The following is a 21,989-nucleotide window of genomic DNA, read 5'->3' on the forward strand; positions in this document are numbered from 1 at the left end:
ACCGGCGTTAGCCAGGCACCCTTGGAACACCAGTACTGCCTAGCTCTGACTTGCCACATACAGGTTTCTCAATCTCCCGAGCTAGGATCCCTTGCCCCTGTACCCCATTTGCCATCCAGGGCTTAGCAGGGTTGAGTGGCTTTTCCAAAATAGCACAGTTACTTAAGAAATAACGTGGACCTGTGAGCCCCACTGTTTGGTCTCACTTCTCACCACGTTATTTCCCCTCATGGTGACCTCACTGGGTATGTAGCAAGTGGCTGTCTTAGAAATAATAGGACCTTATTTCCCACAGTCCAGAGTCCAGGAAGTGTTATCAAAGTGCTGGAAGTTCCTCTCGGAGTCCACTTTCCTAGTTCACAGGCAGCCATTGCCCCTGACGGGGCAGAGGGGCGAGAACACTGACTGTGTTCATGAAGACCCCACACTCATGACCTAGTCACCTTCCACAGACCCCACTTCCTGACAGCATCACCTCAGGGGAGGATTCCAGCCTATTTTAGGGGGATGCTGACATACATCATGGTTTCCTAGATCCTAGGGCTGGGAGGAAGGAGGCTGAAGATGGTAGAAAGAGGCACGTTGTGGCAAGGCCATCAGCCCCACTCAGACTCCTAGACGGCCCTGGGAAGGGCTCAGAGGTCACTGGCAGAGGCTTGGGAGCCATTCAAGGAAGTCTCCTCTTTCCTGCTGAGGATTGATTTGTCCCAGGAGCTCTGCAAAGTGAGCATTAAGTGGCCAGGCTGTAATTTGGTCATCATTTTTAGGTTCCTGACACATGACACCATGCTTTGCCCTTTCTCGGGGACCTTGCCTGTCCCTCTGGATCTCTCTGATCAGTGACAGCCAGTTCCCTAAAGTAATCTCAGAGTGTGCCAAGAGGGCAGTGACCTATTTTGAGGAATCTTGGAGGAATCTGTACTTTTTCAATCTGAGAATGGTTTTACCTCAGGAAGCTCTGAAGGTGAGCTCTGAGTTCCAGTTTATAGTTGCTGACACCCAGAGGAAGTCATTTAGCCTCTCTGGGCCTGCATTTTTCTGCCTTAAAATGAGAGCTGTGATCACAGCTTCTCTGCCCCACAGGGTTGAGCTGTTCACTTATTCCTAGCTTCTGTCTGCATCCCTTCACACACACACACACACACACGCTTTGCACACACACACACACACACACACACACACTTGCATTGGCTGAGGTTGGGCAGGGTGGTCCAGGCAGGAGGAAGACTGAGAGCCAGTCTCTACAGTGGGAAGTACACTTTGGTGTCTACTGCTGGTGTAGGCCAGACAAGGCGGGAAGTCACCGGACACACATAGGTGGAGTGGAGTGGGTCCTCATGTGCTTCAGTAGAGATGCTGGGGGTTTCCATGGAGGACCGGGTGTGTGATAACCAGGAATTGCACAAGGAGGGTCCTGAATCTCCGGCTCTTGCAGGCTCGTCTGCCCAGGCCTCATACTTGCTTTCTGCTGAGGTTTCAGCTTTTGGCTCAGTGTGGGGTGCCCTGGACTCTAGGGGAGCCCTCTCCACCAAGGGTTGGATAACTCTCAGTATCCACAACACAGGCTAAGACTGGCGTCATCTGGCTGCCTGGTCTGTCTTCTGGTCATTGAGCAAGCTATCCCATTTCCTTTCACTTTAAACATTTTATTATTATGTGGATGTGTGTGTCTGTAGGGGGTGGGGGCTATATGTGTGTGAGCACACGTGTGACACATGCAGAAATCAAAAGGCAACTTTCAGGAGTCAGTTCTTTCCTTCTACGACATGACTCCCTGGGATCAAACTCAGGTCGTCAGGCTTGGCTGCAGGTGCTTTTAACCCACTGAACTGTCTCGCTGGGGCCTTTGAAACATCTTAGGGACTTAAATGATAGGACTTTCCTCGGCACCTCTCTGAAGAGGCGTGTGTGTGAGTGTGCATGTGTGTGTACACGTGAGTGTGTGCACGCGCGTGTGTTAGTGTGTGTGCGTGTGTGTGTACATGTGTGAGTGTGTGCGTGTGTGTGTACGCATGTGTGTGTATGTGTGAGTGTGTGTGTATGTACACGTGTGAGTGTGTGAGTGTGCGTGTGTGTGCGTGTGTGTTAGTGTGTGTGCGCCTGTGTGTGTATGTGTGAGTGTGTGTGTATGTACACGTGTGAGTGTGTGTGCATGTGTGTGCATGTGCGTGTGTGTGTGTGTGTGTGTGTGTGTGTAAGGGACTCTCATTTATCAAGGTAAGCCATTTTGCTGGGATTTACATGTATCATCTCTGTAGTTCATGTGGAAATGTCAGGTAAGGCCAATTCCTATCTGACCTGTGAGAGCGGAAGAGAGGGGCAGAGAAAGCAGCCCCTGTCCCAGTTACTAGGCCTCATTCTGCTCAGTGTCAGCTACGAGGGTCACTATCATCTTATAACTGTGAGGGTCAGACACGATGCTGGATGTGCAAGGGCCTGCGTGACACCAGTGCCGTGCGAACGGCAGGAGCCTTTAGACTTCTAATCCCTGGCCGTATTCTTACCTTGAGCTCCACTTGGGCCTCCCTGCCTGGTAGATGGAAGGTTCCGACATTTTGTTTCTTCTCTGCACATTATCCCCTTCCAGTTGCCATTGTCGAGGGGTAAGTTTTGTTTTGTTAATTTATTTATTTATTTATTTATTTGCCATTTTTGTGAAAATATAGGGTTTTAATGCTATCTCGTCTTTTTTCTTTTCTTTTTCCTTTTTAATTGAAAAAAAAAAAAAGAGAGAGAGAAACAGAGGCTTAGGGAAAGGATGTCTTGCCCCCGTGTTCTCACAGCTAAGGCAGAAGCAGGATCAGATCCCAGAGGGCCCTGGCCCAGCACCTCTCTACTCCCTGCCTCTTTACAGAGAGGCTTCAAAGGCTTTGTCTCCTTTCTGGAGGAAGAGCCTAGTTTAATCAACTTCATTATCCCTTATGTAACAATGCTGTTTCCGGGTCCTGGCAGACGGCCCACAGTAACAGGGCCTCGCTGGTTTGGTTGGAGCTGAGCCTGTGACAGGAAAACTCCTGAACAGCAGGCCTCTCTCAGGCCCAGTCCACAGGCATGGAGAAGTCCGCTCGCTCTGGAGAGGCCGTCACAGCTCTGCCACTAACAGCTTCTGCTGGGACCGCCAGGTGAAGCCGTCTTAACCAGTGCCCAGATTTTGTGCAAGCTGCACCAGTGGTCCACACCACTGGTTCTTGACAGGTGGGATGCCGGTAAATCGGGTTCCTTCTGGGCCTGAGGGACAAACAGGAGCAGAGAGCAGAGCGCCAGTTGGATTAGCAGGTTGAGATGAAGCCAAGCTGCCCCACCATGAGCCTCCAGACAAGCCCTGTGATTGCCACACCACCCGCAGCCTCCACAGTGGGCCTCTATCTCAGCCTCTCCAAAGCCTCAGTGGGCTTGCTCTGTTAGGAGCGTATTACATCGTTTACACTCATCTCTCTTAGAGAACCCAGGACAGTTCCTCAGGGCAGGGGTTAGAAGAACATAGAGAAGCACCATATGGAGTCACGTCCACAGGGGTCACACTGGTTGCTCATAAATTTGCATCTCAAGGTGGGCTCTTGCCCCTCTCTGCCCCTGCCTTGGCGAGTTTTACCCACTCAAAGAATGGGCAAAACCATTGTCTTCCCCATTAGAAGATCCTAATTAGGTCTCATTTACAGAAAGCCAGCTGCTTTGGGGAAGATGAGGATACGTACAGACAGATACTCTATCTAGAGGAGTCTCTTGAGTTCTCAGAAGTGAGATGCTGGCTTCCTCACGCACCAGGTTATGCTCTACAATGCTCACTGCCTCTAGCCTGTTTTGTCCTTTGTCCTGGTCTGTGAGGCCTCGGGCTGGTCTGTATAGAGAGATGCGTGTCTGTGGCCAGCTGCTGAAACTTTTGCTGGCAGACCAGCAGCTCCTCTCTGCATGCCCAGGCATGCCTGGGGGCTGCAGTCTCCCAGCTCCAGCCTTCAGCTGTGGTACCGTGTGTCCCTGTCATTAGTGGAAACAATGGCCTCCCTGGCAGCTGGGCACAGTTCTTGGCCTTTTTTCTTTCCTTCTCTCACTCACTTTTTTTTTTTTTTTTTTAACTTCAGAGATGGAAACTGCTGATAAAGTATTTCTAAGGAACAAAAAACTGAAGGTGATACCTAGGGCTGGGAGCATGCCCAGGTATGGAGAGGAAATCTTGGAAAGGACTAAAGGGAGAGTGTATGTTCCTAAAGTTCCCAAGTAGCCACTCCTAGGAGATGGGCAGTGAGGGGGAGGTGTGGATCTCAACCCCTTCTTCCCTGCCAAGAAGCCCTGGAGTCTCCTGGGGAATGGGCTGAGGGAGGTGGTAGGACCACCATGGAGAGACCGAGCTGTAGTTCTCTGAAGCTGTGTGTGGATGAGCCCATGCTGGGGCTCAGGCTCTCCGGGTCCTTCTCCTCTTAGATTTGCCCTGTTTGACCTTGGGAACACTAATGTCTTTACTTTCCGGGATGCCTGGGTAGGAAGTGCTTTGAGGTCCCTCTTTGGTTGATGATTTGTGAGGCTGGCCTAAAGGTAAAGAACTTGGAGCTTTGCACCCATGAGCCCTTGAGAGTCCCAGACCCTTAGCTTTTTTCAGTGTGGAACCAGTAACATGGGCTCCATTACTGTTTTCCTTCTTCCAGCCTGCCTTCCTATTAGCGGGGTGTCCACTGGGAAACAGCAGCCCTGATCCTGGTTCTGGCTCTGCCAGAGCAGCCTGTGTCCTTCGAGGATCCTCCCCTCCTTTAGCCTCACCTTAGTCTTCTCTCGGGTCCAGCGCTGAGCCTCATTTCTTGCCTTTTCACACGCCCCTCCCCCAGCTCGAGCCTCCTACTAGCTTTGTTCAGGGCGTGATTCTTAGCTGCAGAAGCCCTGAGGGTATAGTTTCCTTTCACGTCGGGAGGGAGAGAAGCAAGATTATTATTTTTTTTAATTACACAGCTAAGATTAGGCAGCAATCTACATTTTAAAGTGTTATTAATAAGAATCTAAAAGTGTTGGAAGAAGCCGTGGTGTTTGAATATGGAATGAGTCGGGAGACATCTGCAGCAGAGGCACCGGACTCAATCAGGGCAGTTCCTTAGGGTGCTGAGTGGCTTCCGGGTGTGACCACCAGGCTCATGAGCAGTTGAACCCCCAACTCTTGACCCCCATGGGTCAGGAAGCCCAAGGACCCAGAAAAGACATCATATAGTCTGTTGACTGGAGTTCTTCAGAACAGGGCTCATGGCTTTCTGGCTTCAGAGAATAATAATCACAATGTCCCTGACATATACTGTGTTTGGACTTTTTTATTGTGGCCTTTGATTACGGGCCCGAGGGCTAACCAATGCTTCTGTATGGGTTGGCTGAGGCTCTCAAGTTTAGGGCTCTTCCTTAAAGAACGGTGGCGTTTGAACACTACAGAGTGTATTCATGTATCAAATACCGTGTGATGCCCTATAAACATTCACGTTTTTTTTTTTAACTTTTTTGTTTTTTAAAAAGATTTATTTTATCTATATGAATACACTGTCACTGCCTTCAGACACACCAGAAGAGGGCGTCGGATCCCATTACAGATGGTTGTGAGCCACCATGTGGTTGCTGGAAATTGAACTCAGTTCCTCTGGAAGAGCAGTCAGTGCTCTTAGCCTCTGAGCCATCCCTCCAGCCCCACATTCATAGTTTTTATGTCAACTAGACAAGCAGTTTTTAAAGAAATGAGGGGGAAGAGGGGTAGGAGAGAGAGGGAAGGCAGAAAATGTGCTTTGTTGTAGAGAAGCTCAAGCATGCGGCCAGAGGTCGGAGCTGGTCCTGGGCCTCCTCGAGCTGCCTCTTCACTGTCCCCACTTTATTTCTAAGAGGCTCATAAAATAATCCCCCATATGCATGCTTTGTGGGTTTAACTGTCGCTCTTCCATTGGAATGGGAACAGCACTTGGGCAGAATAAGTGTTTATTCTGTGCCAGCATTCAGGGGCCACAGCCCATCATGGTGGGGAACGGCGTGTCGGCTGAAGTGGCTGGGTCTATACTGTGGGACGCTTTCAACACAGTTCCACCTCTGTGGACAGGACACGGAGAGATCTGGCCAAGAGTTGAGCAGTGTTAGCCTTCAAGGCCTACAGCACACTGACCTGTTTCCTTCAGCTCAGTCCAATCTTCCTCAGCCTCTCAAGACACCCAGAGACTAAGTGTTCAACATGAGTCTTGGGGACACTGCACATTTAATCCAGACTAGAAGGCCAGCTACTAATGAGTTAGGACTGGGGGTTTCTCGGCGGCCTTCCACTGGTTTGAAAGTTTGCTCTTTCTTGTTTTGGTTTGGGACTGTGCTTGTGGCAGTTGGGTCTGCAGCTCTGTCTGGTCCATCAAGACTACTACTAAAGCCAGTGGTGAAATGAATCAGCTTTCTGTAGTGCCTGTGTGTTGTGGGACTCTGCTCTCTGTCTCATGGGCTAAGAATGGAGATTACTCTGTAGCCTGGCTCTCCCTGTGCCGCTAGCCCAGGTCTTTGGGACCCTAAATAACCCAAGAAGAGGCCATGTGCCTAAATGAGCAGCGAAGCTGGGGTCAGATGGGCCTGTGTGTCTCCTGTAGGACAATGACTGAGAAAGCTGCCTTTGTGCCAGGTAACTGAGTCCCATCCTCTTGTTGCTAAGACAGGTGCTGCCTTGGAGTCCAGGATCAAACCTCTCTCTGGGTTTTTATTTTGAGGGTCAGCCTACTCATTGGGTGCTTCAGTGGATTAGGCGTGGCAGTCTGTGTGGCAAGGGGTGAGTGCCTTCAGAATATTTGCTTTGGTATTACTGATGCTGTCCCACTTGCCAGCTGTGTGATTTTGAGTAGGACATTTAACCGGTGTGACTTGTTTGCCTGTAAAGTGGGAGTCACACGGGTCACCAAAACAGAGCCCCAGAGCCAGCATTCCCCAGGCGGCTCAGACTGCTGTGTAGCCGAGAATGGCTTTGAAGACTGTCTATCTTGCCTTCAGCTCCCTTGTGCTGAGGTTATATATTGGGATTGCAGGCCTGTCCTGTTTTTATGTGTTGTAGGGATCAAACTCAGGGCTCCATGCATGCTAGGCCAGCGCTCTGCAAATGGCTGGACCCCCAGACCAATCTACTTATGATAACCAATTTTCCCCCGGGTGCTCTCTGTAGCGTTCCCTTTCCCTTGTAGTTGAGAAAACCACAAATGAAGGTTGCCTTCCTGTGTTAGCCGTTCTTGTGTGATGTTGTTCGTAATGTAGCTTTGGAAATATGGGGAACTTTACTAAAATTAGGATTTGTCATTAACTCTCAATCTTTATTTGGGTTATTAACTATAAGGATGGCCTTTGGAATTAGAGGGAAGGTCCCATTTTACGACGCTGATCAGCCTGAAAAATATCAAGGCGTCAGTACAGTTAAATGACATGTCACTCATTTGACCTTGAAGATTTTTACCCACCATTACTGAAGTTCTATACCTGCACGTGTCTGAGAAGTTGTCTGTTTGAGCCCTCTCACTTTATGGGTGGAAAAGTAGGGCTTTAGAAGAGAACGGGCCTTTTTGAGGCCAGGCAGCCCAGGATTAGGTTTCAGGTCTCATGAGTCATAGACCAAAGCTTCCTCCCCTCCCTCCCTCCCTCCCCTTGCTGCACCCCACTCCCTCTTCCTCCCTCCCCTTCCTCCTTTCCCTCTCCTTTGCCCTCCTCCACTCCTTTCTCGTTCTTTCTTCTCCTCTCTTTGCTCCAGCTCACCTTGCTTCACATCTCCCCATCAGCCTTTCAGTCTCTTCTGTTTTCCCAGCTCTAGTTGGTGTGTACCATTGGCTTCTTGTGTGCTGCTCACTATGTAGAATCTAGAGGAGGAGGGGGAGGGGGGGAGGGGGAGGGGAAGAAGAAAAGGAGGGGAGGGGGAGGAGAGGAAAGGAAGGAAGGAAGGAAGGAAGGAAGGACAGAAAGACAAAAAGATCCAAAGTCTTACGATGGAGTCTCCCATGTTCCTCTTCGTGACATTAGTGGCTTTGGCTCTGAGACTGCTTGAGGGGTAGGCTTGGCTGAGAAGTTTGGATGAGTTGCTAACAGCTGTGGGTATAACTGTGGGCATCCTGGATCAGACTGTGTTATTCAGTTTGGGAGGATAATAGTGGCAGTGGCTCACATCGCCATATCACCACTGCCTTAGTCACTATTGCCATTCACTTGTCTGTTCCTTAGTTGTTCCATGGCCAGGGCAACTATTATAGGGGAAAGCATTCGACTGGGGGCTGGCTTACAGTTTAGAGGTTTAGTCCATTATTGTTATGGTGGGGAGCATGGTGGCAGGCAAGTGCTAGAGCAGAGAGAGAGAGAGAGAGAGAGAGAGAGAGAGACAGAGAGACAGAGAGACAGAGAGACAGAGAGACAGAGAGACAGAGAGACAGAGAGACAGAGACACAGACAGACAGACAGACAGACAGACCCACACACACACACACACACACACACACACACACACACAGCTTGGCATGGTCATTGGAAACCTCAAAGCTGCAGCCCTCACCCCACCCCCATTGCCACCCCCAGTAGCACACTTCCTCCAACAAGGCCACACCTCTTGATCCTTCTAATTCCTTCATAAAGTTCCACTCTCTGGCAACTAAGCAATTTAAATATGTGAGCCTAGGGGCCATTCTTATTTAGACCACCACAACCACCGGCAGACCAGGCAAAATTACCCTCGAAGTAGCCCTTCAAGGGGGCGGTGATGCCATTACTATTCTGCAGATGAGACTTAGGCGTAATATGTAAAGCATGCAGATTGTTGAACCAGTGGTGGGGGTGAAGGAGAGATTGAGTGTAAAGACGATAGACTCCTTTAGGAAGCAAGTATTTCTTGAATCCCAGCCTTGTGCCGATTCCTATTATCATGAGGTTGGCTCTCTGGGGGAGGCGGACATTAACCTAGCATTTCCTTAAAGGCACGCACATTTCTTTGTTGAGATAAATGCTCTCAAAGCCCTGAGGGGCTTCTCTAGGCTGCTGCACAGACACGTCTGGTCTGGGTTAAGGCGTGAAGGGGACTAGGAGTTGACTAGGTGGATGGGGTTTAGCTGTACCTTGGGAGAGAGGCTGGCACAGAGGATGGAGGCCTATGAAGACATCATGGCGGGCGGGGTGGCTGCTGCTTAGTTTGCTTGCTAACACCAAGCCCATCTTCCCCTTTGCCTGACCCAGAAGATGTTTTCTTTTGCTGTGATAAAATGCCATTACAAAAGCTACTCAAGGGAGAAAGGGTTTATTTTAGCTCATAGTTCAAGTTCTAGACCACCGGGGAGCGGGGGTGGGGTGGGATGTAGGGGGCAGTCAAGGCAACAGTCGCTTGAAGCAGCTAGTCACATGACACAGGCAACTCTGGCAAATGCTCAGCTTGCTCTCTCCATTTGATAGCTTGCACCCTTCCGAGTGTTCCCAGGGCTCGGGGTGAACTCGCTCAAAAGTCACTAGTAAACAGCTAATTCCCTGGAGTGTCACAGACAGACTGACTTTTTTTGTGGGCTCATTCTAGAAGGTCTTGTAGCTTCCCAGGTATTTGAATTGGGAGGGCTGAAGAGAGAGGTTGGGAGGCCTGGTCTCTGCCTACACCATGGGTTTCCTTTGGCTAATGTCGAGTTCTTATCATCAGTGGCGGTCTGTTCCCTTTTTAGATAGAGTCTGTGAAGACCCGCCTTTCTGTCGCTTCAAGACCCACTTCCCTGGAAGAAGGGCCTCTTTCTGAGGAGCTCGGTTGTATTGTAATCCTTCTGGCAGCAGCTACAGCAGCACTGTGACCAGTGCTGTGGTGGGGAGAGATGGGGTAGGGCAATGGTGACACCAACAGAGCTTTACCACCTCCACCTGTCTGTACAGGACTCCCCATCCCTTTTTTTCCTTTGCTTTAAGACTGGATCTCAATGGGTAGCCCTGGCTGGCCTAGAACTCACTGTGTAGACCACACTGGCCTCAGACTCATAGGTCTGCCAGTCTCTGCCATCCGAGTGCTAAGATTACAAGGCACGTTCCACCACATCTGGCTCCCCGCCTCCAGCTTTGTACCTGGTTATCTTTTTCCCCCTTGAGATTAGTTACTGTTTGATAAAATGTTTGCAAAGGGTCCCAGGACAGCTAACTAGCTTGACAATGAGGTCCTTTTCTTAGGACCTTTATAGCTGAGACCTTGATCTTGCGTCCTTGCACCTTCTTGTACTTTTAATGGCTTCCCTACCTCCTCCCAGGCATGCAATGCTGAAATCTCGGTGTGGTGGTTTCCTTTCTCCTTCACATCTAATGTGGGGTCGAGCCCTGACAATTTTTCTCTTTCTCCTTTTTTTCCCCCCTGTGACTTCAACTCCATTGAGGCCCTGGTGTATCCGTTTCTAGGCTAATTTCCTTCTTTTCACCAACATACCTGAGGGTTAGGCCCAGCACCATGTCCCCATCAGTTCATCCCTGCCTCCCTCTCAGGGATGGGCAGAGGACCAAACACAGCAGTCACCGTGCAGAGATGATGCGTTAGAACAGTGCCTAGTGTGCCATAGGTGCTGTGGGGTTGGATGCCAAGTGCCGCTTCAGGACGCAGGCACTCCTTTGCCAGAGGTACTCTTTTCAGAAAGCCGAGTACCTGCTACAGTCCTGCAGTCTGCCCAGGTCTAGTTGCAGTGGCCTTTACAGTAGACGTGAGGGCTCAGGGTATGATGTGAGTCCTACCACCCTTTCTACTTCTCTTACATTCTTTTAAAATTTCTAGTTTTTGAGTAAGCTTTATTCTCTCTATATACATACACATATATGTATGTATGTATGCATGTATGTATTCAACACAGGGTCTTACACTGTCTCAATCTCCTTTTGTTGCCCACCAAAGCTTGCCTGGACTTTAAACCAATCCTCCTGGCTGCAATTACTGGTGTCAGCCACTGTGCTGGGCTTATCTTGTATATTTTAAAATAAAGACACATAGCCAGGATTTATAAATGGCGAAACACAAGTGCACATTTTAATAAAGTGACTGAAAGTACATGCATTAGCTGGAAAACGTTATCACAGCAAGCAGTTGAGTTTAGGAACCATTCTGGTGGCAAGAGCCAGGCCCCCACCTGGCCTGTCCCTGTGCCCAGGCGAGCCTGGCAGCCCTGAAGCTCAGAATGTCTCCTGGACCCTCCTTCATGGCCCTGCTCCATGTGGGCCTGTGGATTTCTCTACATTGCTCCTCTGTCCCACCCTCCTCATTCTCTAGGTTGTTTCTTACCCAGAAGTTCACCTTAGGTGGCATTTGTCCCATCGCCAGAGGCATTCTCAGTTGCTCCCTGGATGCTGTCTGTGGTACTCGGTGCCGGCCCGGCCTCTGCTGTTTCCTGTGCACCGAGACTTCATTCAGTGCCGTGGTTCTGTGTTTCTTCTGTGTGGATCCTTACATGGCCATACCTTTAAACTAGGTTTCACTTGCTGACTTCATTTTGAGCTGTTTTGGCATTTCTCACTCATTTATCATTTATCGTAGACACATACCTATACTTGTTAGATGACATTAATATGCCTATTTTCTAATCACGGTGATACGTAATTCTTGACTCCACGGAAAAGGTTCGTTTCTCAACTCTGTGATCTGACTCTCCTTGTATTTGACAGCTTAGGGGACACGTCTCTCTGCTGTGCATTAATGATTTTTCTTGAGTATAGATTATTTTCTTTAACTCCAAGTGACTAAAGTCATAGTCTACGTGTTGAATGCAGCTGGAGTCCTGAGTTCTGCGTGGCCTTCTTCTGGGTCCTGCTGGGGAGTCACTGTGGGGTGTACAGAGCAGGGTACTGCATCCTCACGTGTGGAGGTCATTGTAGAGACCATCAGACTCGGGGGCAGAAGGTAGACACCTTCAGACTTTAGAGTGTGTGTGTGTGTGTGTGTGTGTGTGTGTGTGTGTGTGTGTGTGTGTGGTTGTGAGCGCTAACCTGATGAGGGTGCTAGGAACCAAGTACTCCTAACCGCTGGGTTGTCTCTTCCAGCCCCATTGGTTTAAACCTCGCTCCTATCGCCTTCTGTTTGAATTCGATTGAGCCCCTTAACTTGTCATTTCATATAATCTATGTCACAGCCATGAGTCTTCACTGGGATAGTGTCTTAGCATGGTGCTTTCTTCCTAGAAGGCTGCTCCTTACTGTCCCTTTAAGAGAGGCGTCTGCTCCTTCCTTCGGGAGCCCTCTGGTGTAGTGTTTTTAGTGTAAACAGACTCACAGGAGGGTGTACTAAGCTTAGGTTTGAGGCTGAAGGCTGAACATCATGTCGAGTTGGCCTGGTTTCTGGCCTTGTCTCTTCTAGAATGTCTACCGCTTCCCCAGAGAGTATAAAGATTAATTAGTTAATCTTTGTAAAGTGCTTTGAAGGTGGAAAGTGCTATGTAAGTGGAATGGCTGAATTGCTATTGGAGATGTAATAATGATGGCACCATAATCTGGCAGTCTTGCCTGTTTCAGACATCAGTAATCAATAGCAGAAAGTTCTAAGATGTTTTACTTGATTTGAAAGAAAGGGTTCGGTGTGCGTTTATGACAACACGGTTCTTTCTGGGGTCCTGCTGATATTTGGTTTGATACTTCTTCCCAGTTTAGGAATTCCGGAGTCCTTTAAGGAGCAGTGGTTGGGGTTGAGGCAGAGAGATGGCTAAGTCAGTCAGGTCCTGAGTTTGATTCCCACACACACATAAAGCCAGGCACCATTGTGTGTGTCTGTGATCCCCGTCCTGTGGAGGCAGAGATAGGAAGATACTTGGGGCTTGCTGGGCAGCCAGTCCAGCCAGATTGTTGAGCTCCAGGTTCAATGGGAGACCCTGACTCGAAAAACAAACAAGGTGGGGAGCAACACATCTTCACATGCATACATGTGGACACACACACACACACACACACACCCCATCATCATCATTGTCATCATCATCATTGTCGTCCATCACCACCACCACCATCATCATCACCACCACCACCACCACCATCACCACCACCACCACCAGCACCATCACCATCACCACCACCACCACCACCACCACCACCACCATCACCATCACCACCACCACCACCATCATCACCACCACCATCATCACCATCACCACCACCACACATCATCACCACCACCACCATCATCATCATCACCACCACCACCACCATCATCATCACCACCACCACCATCATCATCACCACCACCACCACCACGATCATCATCATCATCATCATCATCATCATCATCATCATCATCATCATCATCATCATCATCATCTGGTCTGGACCACTTGGAGGGATGCAGCTTAGCCTTGTGCTCCGGAGCAGGCCTCTTCTCTGAGCTTATTGTAAGGGGGTCAGGTTCATCTTTCCTGGGAAAGTTGAGGGTTCAGGAAAGGGTTCATTGGGCCAACAGTACCTGTGCTGGACTCTGCAGAGCTGTGACTGCCGGCTAGGAAGGGCAGCTACAGTGGTAGTTTGCTGGGATAGGAAATAGCAGCAGCCGCAGCAGCAAAGGGAGCAGCACAGGAGTATACAGGAACCAGTGCTCCAGGTCCCCCTTCCCCGAGCACCGTGTGGGCTGCATGGCCTCCGCTTTTCTATTGCTTCGAAGAGGCACCGTGCCTAAGGCCACTCCCCAGGAGGGGAGCATTTAATTGGGGCTGGCTTATAGGTCCAGAGATTGATTTCATTGTCATCATGGCAGGAAGCATGGTGGTGCACAGGCGCACACAGTGCCGGAGAAGGAGCAGAGAGCTCTACATATGGATCAGCAGGCAGCAGGAAGAGAGAGACACTGGGCTTGGCTTGAGCATCTGAAACCCCAAAGCCCAGCCCCACCCCCCCAGGGGGAGCAGATGCCTTCCAACGAGGCCACGCCTTCCAACGAGGCCACGCCTTCCAACGAGGCCACGCCTTCCAACGAGGCCACACCTCCTCCTAATAGCGCCATTCCCCTGGCGACCAAGGGTTCAAATATGTGTGCCAGTGAGGGCCATTCCTATTCAAACCAGCACAGTTCCCTCTCCTGGGAAGCCTGGGAGTCAGATTTCTGTGTATCTGCCTCAGTGTCTACCAGCAGGCTGAACCTAGGAACGTGGATCCCTGCAGAGCCCCATCTGCTTGTGGTCTTCTGACATTTCCCCCTTCATCTCGGCTGTTTCTGAACTGACACGGGAAGCCATATGTTTCGTGTGGGGCCAGATGAAGCTCTGCTACCAAACATAGTAGCTTTGTCTTGGATTTAATATGCATTACTTGGTGTTTTGTTTCTTAGGCAGAGTTTTTCTTTGTTGAAATAAACACAGATCAAAAATTTACATGGCGCACATGGTTATGCATATTTACCGCAGAGAATCTGTTAATAATCTATGCCTCATCGGATGTTAGAATAACGAAGGCAGCGCTTGGTAGAAGCGAATGGATTTGGCAAAAATCTCTCTTATCTGGGGGAACGAAAGGCCATTGCTCCTTTTCCAAACCTCGTTTTCTTCTTGTCATCTGCAGCACTGGCTGGCTTCCCACATGATGCTGGGGAACCGAATGCATCTCTGGCTCCAGAGCGCTCGCTCCCTTTCTCCCAGCACAGACACGCTTGCCTTGGACTGCTGGGATTGCTCCTTTGGGTAAAGGAGGGCTCCTTACGTTCCCAGGAGGGGCAAACAAGAAACCAGCATAGAGGAGTGGAACTTCAGGATACAGGGCCCCTGGATTGCACAGGAGGGAGGAGAGTTGAGACCAGGCATCTGGGCAAAGCAGAAGGAGAGGGTGGTGGGACTGGGAGAGAGTGGGTGAGCCACCAGCAAGGTTGGCATTTACCCATGATGATGTCATCCCTATGCAGGAACGTCATAGGCCCGAGACTGTCCTCAGGTTCTGGCTCTGCTCCTCTCTACTTGCTTGCTCTTGGGGCAGGGGGTCTTTTAGCTTTTTCGAACCTCAAGTCCCACTTATGTGAGTGTCTGAAGATCCCTGCTTCTTTTTCTTTTAAAAAAATTTCTATGTATACAAGCATACATGTTTGTGAGAGTGTGGGCCCATGTGTGACGTGTGTGTGTGTGTGTGTGTGTGTGTGTGTGTGTGTGTGTGTGTGTGAGAGAGAGACGGTCACAGAATAATCTCAGGTGGTTCTCGTCTTCTGCCTTGTTTAAGAAAGAGTATCTTGTTTACTGCTGGGTATGCCTAGTCTGTAGGCTTCTGAGCGTTCTCCCGTCTCTGCTGGGCTGGGATTACAGATGTGAACTCCCTCATCTGACTCGACACAGGTTCTAAAGACCTGAACTTAGGTGCACATACTCACACGTGAGGTAAACCATCACAATTTTACTAGTAACTTCGTTGTTTACCCTTGATAGCACACTGGAGAACATAGCCTTCATTCAGAGCGTGTTTGTTTGCAGAAACTGGCAAGGTGTTTACCTGGGGTCGAGCAGACTATGGTCAGCTTGGGAGGAGGTTGGAGTCTCCTGAAGCTCAGAAACCCGGAGAGCAAGATTCATCGCTCGCCTTCCAGAGGCCGCAGAACAGTGTGCCTTCACCCCTGCACTGCCTGACAGGAGCAGCAGAGGTAAGTGGCGACTTCCTGCTGGTGCAGTGTGCTGCCTTCCCTGCCTCACAGAGAAGGGTTTCCTGAGGGCTTCCTATATACCAGTCTGAGTCATGATATGTTTATACAGGAATCTGAAGGGGTCCAGGTTCACAAGGAGCTAATGGTTTCATATGATAGAAAAGTTGGTTCTTGGTTACCCACCTGTCCGTTACCATAAGGCAGACTGTGTGACTCATTTCAGGAGGTTCATAGGCTACTATTCCAGGTCCCTTGGCAGGAGCGAGAACTTGAATTCAGTTGGTGGAAAGATTGGCTTGGGTTTAGAGAATGGCATGGATTTTAGGTATGCCATGAAGGGTGGATAGGACTGAAGCATTTGGAAGAGACAGGAGGACTTCCAGGAACATAGCAACTTGAGCAGTCATACCGGGTGAGGATGTGAGGAAAACATGGGGGCTGCTAACAGTTAAATTGGTCTGGTTATGGAACCCTCATGAGTTAATAACATGGGGATGGAGTGGCTGTAACCCAGCCTAGGAGGCTTTTAATACAGGACTGAATCTTCTGCACCTCTGTTTATAATTCCAGTGAAGGAAACATTGTAGCCCACTTGCATATCCAGTTCCCTTGGTTCTCTGAAATGGCCTGAAGTTCTCCATTTAAGAAATTAAGGAATCTTAATTTCTCCAGGGTGTATGTTTCTGTCACTAAATTTTCCTTTACTGCTTCGTTTCGTTGGTTCTTAAAGAAAGGCCAGGGGTTTTAGAAGAACGTCTCTGAACTGGAGTCAGTTTAATGAAGGAATTCAGTCTTCATTCAGAGTCTGTCAGAAAAAATTAATAAGCTTGTAAGACTTGTGTAATTAGCAGGAGGCTAATTACCACCCTCTCCACACCTGGAGGGCTTCCCTTCCCCAGGGCCGCCTGGCCACCTCCTTCCCAGTATGTAGGATGGTTCCGTTTACGTTTCATGTCCTAGCCCTCGTTCTCCTGAGCACGTTGAAACTCTCCTTGCTTTTCTCCCTGTGACTGTTGGAGCACTGAATAGCGCCACAAAGGCAGTACGTACAGCAGTGGTAAAAAGCCCACCTCCAACCTTCCACCCTAACTAATGCCGGACCACATACTTGTAAAAGGTCAGAGATAGTGTTTGTGATTTGTTTCAGCCTTTGTTTATCACAAGCGCTGTTTCATTTCCTCATAGTCCTAAAATGATCCTTTAAAATGACCGCAGAGAGCCAGCAAGATGGCTCTGCAACCAAGGCTGTTGCCCTGAGTGTCCCCCCCCCCCGAACCAACATAGCAGAAGAAGAGAACCAACTCCCTTAAGTTGTCCTCCAACTTCTATGATGTGCTCTGACATGCATGTGACCACACGTGCATTTATCTTTTTTATTTATTTGTACCACTGCCGTTGAGCTAAGCAGCGAGAGCCTGTCCAGCTGCTTCTTTCAGACTCTTAGTGATGAGTTCAAGGGCAACAGCCGTGAGCGTCTTTATGATGTCTACTGTATCCCTCTTGGTTCTGCTTGGCTCTGCCAGTGTGCGATCGAAGGATAGAGTATTAATCTCTTCTGTGTGGCGAGTTCAGTTGCACAGAGCCTGGTGTATAGTGTGATTGTCTTTAGCATTCCTGTCCTTTCTGCGTCATTTGAAACTTTGGGTGACATTGTAGCAGAGGCACAGGAGCCTCGTCCATTGCTCTGTCTCTGGTTCTGTCGGCAAGATGTGGGTCATAATTCTTAAGTAGACTTTGCGTATTACACGGGGAGGTGGTGAGGACGGTATGCAGAGTTCTCTGTGGGCGGTGGGGAATTGGTAACAGTTGGTTACATTGTCTTCTGCAAGAAGCATTCAGTGACCTGTGTTGGCCCAGTGTACCACACCGATGCAGACACAGACAGCACACACATGTACCCTGTGACCCTGCTATGACATCACTGGGTGCAAATACTGGGGTTGAACCCAGGACCTTGTGCTTGCTTGCACATGGTAGGCAGGTACTCTACAGCTGAGCTGTGTCTTTAGTCCTCTTTTATTTTGAGGTAGCTTCTCACTAGGTTGCCCTGACTGGGCTTGAATTCACTGTGTGACCTAGATAGACCTCAAATTCATGATCCTTCTGCCTTGGCCTTAAAGAGCTGAGATTATAGGCTTACCCCACCAGGCCCAACAGGCGTGACTTTTAGGAGCAAGATGAGGAGTGGGTTTGGATCCACCTCCTTCCTGTAGCTGCATTTGGAGCTCTGCTTCCCTGTTCCAGGCTCTGAGGCTGACCTGCATCTTTGTAAGTTCAGACTCCAGGCTGCCACATGCTAATAAACTGTGTCGGGCATTGTTTTCTGTTGATGCCCATGTCTGGCTTCTTTAGCATCTGTTTGTCAGAGGCCCAGAAGAGTAAGGCTGGTAGGCTTCCATAAGCTTGTAGGTTTGGGGTGAATTTACCCCAGAGAAGACAAAAGACATATTAAGCTCAATGCTACTATGTCAGGGGCTGGGAAAGTAGATGGGGATGTAGGGACATATGGAGAGGCGTGAACACCCTGGAGTAAGCTGATAATTCTTGAACTTCAGGGACCTGAGTATGGCACACACTGGCTTTAATTTCCATAAATCGCCTTTTATGTCCGAGGCATAAGAAAAGGAGGGAATGAGCTGTCTGTGCTGAGGCCTCAGTACATCTGCAGAGAAGGGTCTAGAACAAGAGCCCCATCAGGAAAAAAAAGCACAGGCAGGTGGAGCTGAATTATAAAGTCTAACCTTCCTTCCTGTGAACAAGAAGAACAAAAGAATACAAAGTTGCTAGAGAATACAAAGTTGGGCTGGATGCCTAGCAGAAAAGCGTCCATCTTCCTATGAACCTGTGTGCGTGTTCCTCAGTTTCCAAGCCAAGGCCACAAATTCCAAGCTACAACCTGATTCCCTGACAGCCTGGGAATACTAGTTAATTTAGAAGTTCAGGGCCTCAGAACCAGTCGGCTTGCTTTGTCTTCTTTGTTTCTGGTCCAGCTAGGCTGAAGGACCTAAGTTGATACTCTGTTGCCAGTGCTGACTTCAGACGGGCGCCTGCTCTGTTCTCTGATGCCTTCTGTCTTCTCCTGGTCTACTGAGAGCTTGTAGCTCAGTTTTGGCTCTTTTGCCTGTGGTTTGTTGTTCTCTTTGTGTAGACTTTAGGGACCCTGCCCTTCAGGATTCTTGGTCAGCCTCCCTCTGCTGGTTTTTTGTGTGTAGGGCCCACATTCCCCACTCTGACATTTACCTCTTTCTGGACTTTGACATCTTGTCTTTTCCCTTGTCAACTCCCTAAGTATTAGTATTGAAAGAGCTTCTAGTACCTGAGTAAACATAGCACTACTGGCTGAGAAGTGAGGGAGAGATAGACACAAGGAGTGGTGAAGAGGGAACGATAGTTCTGAGGACACTAGCAAAAAGGAATGTTGTTTGACTCAGGCTCTTAAGACTGGGTTGGTGTACAGGAAGGACACTGCGTGCCAAGGTGAGCGTGAGTTAAGGTGGACCACACTGCTTTTGCCTTCCTGTGCCTGAGCCTAGCTCCCCTGAGTGGCTGCCTCTCTGGCCTGCCCCGTTCCCCGACACAGCAGCACAGACAAAGCACATTCGTACGTTGTCTCATTTGATCCTAGTATGGTGCTCTGAAATAGGCCTCAAGAGGAATGATTATTTCCACTTGCAATCAAGAACACGGGGGCCCAAAGAGGCTTGCTAGGAGTTAGGAGAAGAGCCAAGACAGATGACCTGATTGTCAGTGTTTCTGGGGGCTTGCCTGGGCTCAGCCTGCAGTCACATCCCTGAGTCATGTTCCTGGTTTAAATTCTGCCCACGTTTGGTTGAGGAGCACCGGCTCTCAGCGCACATATGCACGTGTGTGTGCACACACAGCCATGGGAGCAGGAGCCGTGGAATTAAACAAGACTTGGGTCAGAGATGGGGTCACCGTGAAGCCCAAGTATCGCCAGCCCTCATTTTGCTGCAGGACAAAAGCTGCAGAAGATCAACCTGTGCACAGGGTCGAAGTGAAATCTGTCAGAACGAGTGGAAAGGAGCTATTTTTAGTTTGCCTAGTCACTCACTCGGCCGCGTTAGCTGAGGGTTGAGCCTGTCCCCGACGCTTTCCACCGTGTTATTTCTGAAGGAGAAATACCACTTGAATGCTGTGTAAAACCCATTAATGAACCTGGAAGTTTCCAGGGTGTCTTTGTCCTGCAGCTCTCCCAGAAGGCTGCCTTTCCTCAATGACCTTCCTTCTTTCCTATATTTAATACATTTCTAATTTTAAGTTTGTGTCAAGACTGTGGGACTTCGGTGCCCTAAATAACACAGAAATCTACCACCAGCAATCAGCTGAGACCGGAGGACTCTGACAGAATTGAACACAACCCGAAAAAAAAAGCATGACCAAGCGACTCTCTGGCAGGAGCCCCTAAGCATCAGTGCTGTTGCCAGAGAAGCCTGAGGTCTTAGACGCTGGGGACCCAGCAGCCCTGAATCTTTCCCAGAGCGCAGCCCTTAAAGTCCTCCTCGAAGCCATAACAACCACCCAAAGCAAGTTCTGTTGGGATTAGAAGCTAGCACGTGGGTGCTGTGCCGTAGCAGGGGGAGATGGTGCAAACTGCACAGTAGTGGATCTGCCTGAGAACATGCAGGGGAGAAAGCCACCAGACAGCAACGGCCTGCTGGGGGCGGGGCGAGGAAGCAACTCCTTATTATTATTTTTTCCTTAGCATCTTGTGATTTTTCAGTATAATGTAAGGTCTAGGCAAGCAAAGGCTTTGTCTTTCATGTCGAAAGTTGTAGTCTCTGAGCCATCAGCCCAAGAACATACAGGGGCTGGAACGAGGCAGCTCAGTGTCCATGGCTGTCCTGTCTGGCCTCAGTGGGAGAGGATGCACCTAACTGACAGGACTTGATACACCAGGGGGGGTACCCAGGGCTGTCCCACCCTCTCAGAAGAGAAGGGGATAGGGTGAGGGGGAGGGACTCCGTGAGGGAGGAACTGGGAGGGGGAGCAGCATTTGGAATATAAATAAATAAGTAAAGGAAAGTTGCAGTCTTGGTATCTAGATTATTCCCTGGTACCTTCGAGGTGGTTAGTAGACATCCTAGTTTCCTTTCTGTTGCTGTGACAAAACACTCAAACCAAAAGCAACTTGGGGCTGGGTGGGGGGAGGGAGGCATGGCAGGAGGAACCGGTTGTTTCGTCTTATATTTCCAAGTCATCATCTCTTCCCGAAGGAAGTAAGGCAGGAAGCTGAAGGCAAGAACGTTAGCTATTCTGCAGTATTATCCCTTGCCAGGGAGTTCTCTTAGTGGGAAGATACAGGAGAAGCCATGAATGGTGGCTCCTTGTTGACTCCTGTAGGGTTCATGCTTAGCTTACTTCTGCACACACAGTGCAGGTCCACCTGCTTGTGCCAGTGCTGCCGGTGCTGCCTCCAAGGGACCGGGCCCTTCTCCATCAGGATGATCCCTCACAGACATGCCTGCCCACCAATGATTGAGACAGTTCCTTATTCAAGGCTTTCATCGCTCCTGACTCTAGGCAGTTAAAGCCAACTAGAGCAGTGGGTGTTCACTGATGGAAGAGAGGAGAAGTGAATGGAAGAAATAGTTTTAGGGGCGTGTTCCCCATTGACCTCTTCTCCTTTAGACTCCACTCTTCAACCCCAGGGAGTTAGGGAGGACGTTCCTATATCTGCAGGTTCTTGGTCACCCAGTGGCCTGCAGAGCCAGCACACAGAGGCTTTGCCCTGTGCATTGTGTAAGTCACAGCGGAAGCTTCTGACAAAGAGGCTCACACAGGAACTCGCATCCATTCACCCTTGGTTTTTCTTCTTAACCCAGCAGAGACTTAGGCACGTCCGTCTCTGGACACCACATTAGCAGGTGGGGAGCAGGAGAGTGGAACTGTTCCAGTCTTGGAGCTTGTGAGTGAACAGCAGGGTCAAGCAGGGCAGGCACACCATGACAGAAGCTATGGAGAGTCTGAGGATGAAAATATGTTTGTCCCATCCCATGTCCACGGGGACCTCTTCCTTCCTGGCATTTCAGTCCCTGTGGTTGTGTTGGATCCTGCAGGGTTGGAGCAGGGCTGGTGCCCGGAAAGGCTTCCTGAATCGGAAGTCTGGATGTTAAATTAGCTCTCCGGGGAGCTAATGCAAGTAGCAGGGGAACCTTGGCAAGGCCTTGTGTTTCAGAGGCAAGCAGAGGAAGAACAGAGTATTGACAGGAGACGGGAAAGTGTCACGGCAGTGTCGAGGAGGCTGGGGAGGTCAGGGAGGCTGGGTATAGAGGAAAAGGCCACTGGATTTGGTGATGGTGAGGATGCAGGAGCTGGTGGGTGATGCTGGTGGAGAGTGAAGGTGGTTGTGCCCCTTGCAGGAGAGGAAGTAGGGGAGGGCTAGAGGCATATGAGGGAGGGGGAGGGGGAGCCCAGCCACCATGGATATAAG

The 21,989-nt window shown here is 49.7% G+C and overlaps 1 protein-coding gene across 1 annotated transcript in view; it reads left to right on the forward strand.

The window, feature by feature from the left end:
- The window catches only part of Sergef (secretion regulating guanine nucleotide exchange factor), a 197,114-nt gene that overhangs the window by 35,191 nt on the left and 139,934 nt on the right, over positions 1 to 21,989 (forward strand). Inside the window, 1 exon segment of the mRNA XM_032893580.1 lies at positions 15,372 to 15,538. Within this exon segment, the coding sequence (XP_032749471.1) occupies positions 15,372 to 15,538 (167 nt within the window).

This window comes from Rattus rattus, chromosome 2 (genome assembly GCF_011064425.1).
Source record: "Rattus rattus isolate New Zealand chromosome 2, Rrattus_CSIRO_v1, whole genome shotgun sequence".
NCBI classification, from domain to species: domain Eukaryota; kingdom Metazoa; phylum Chordata; class Mammalia; order Rodentia; family Muridae; genus Rattus; species Rattus rattus.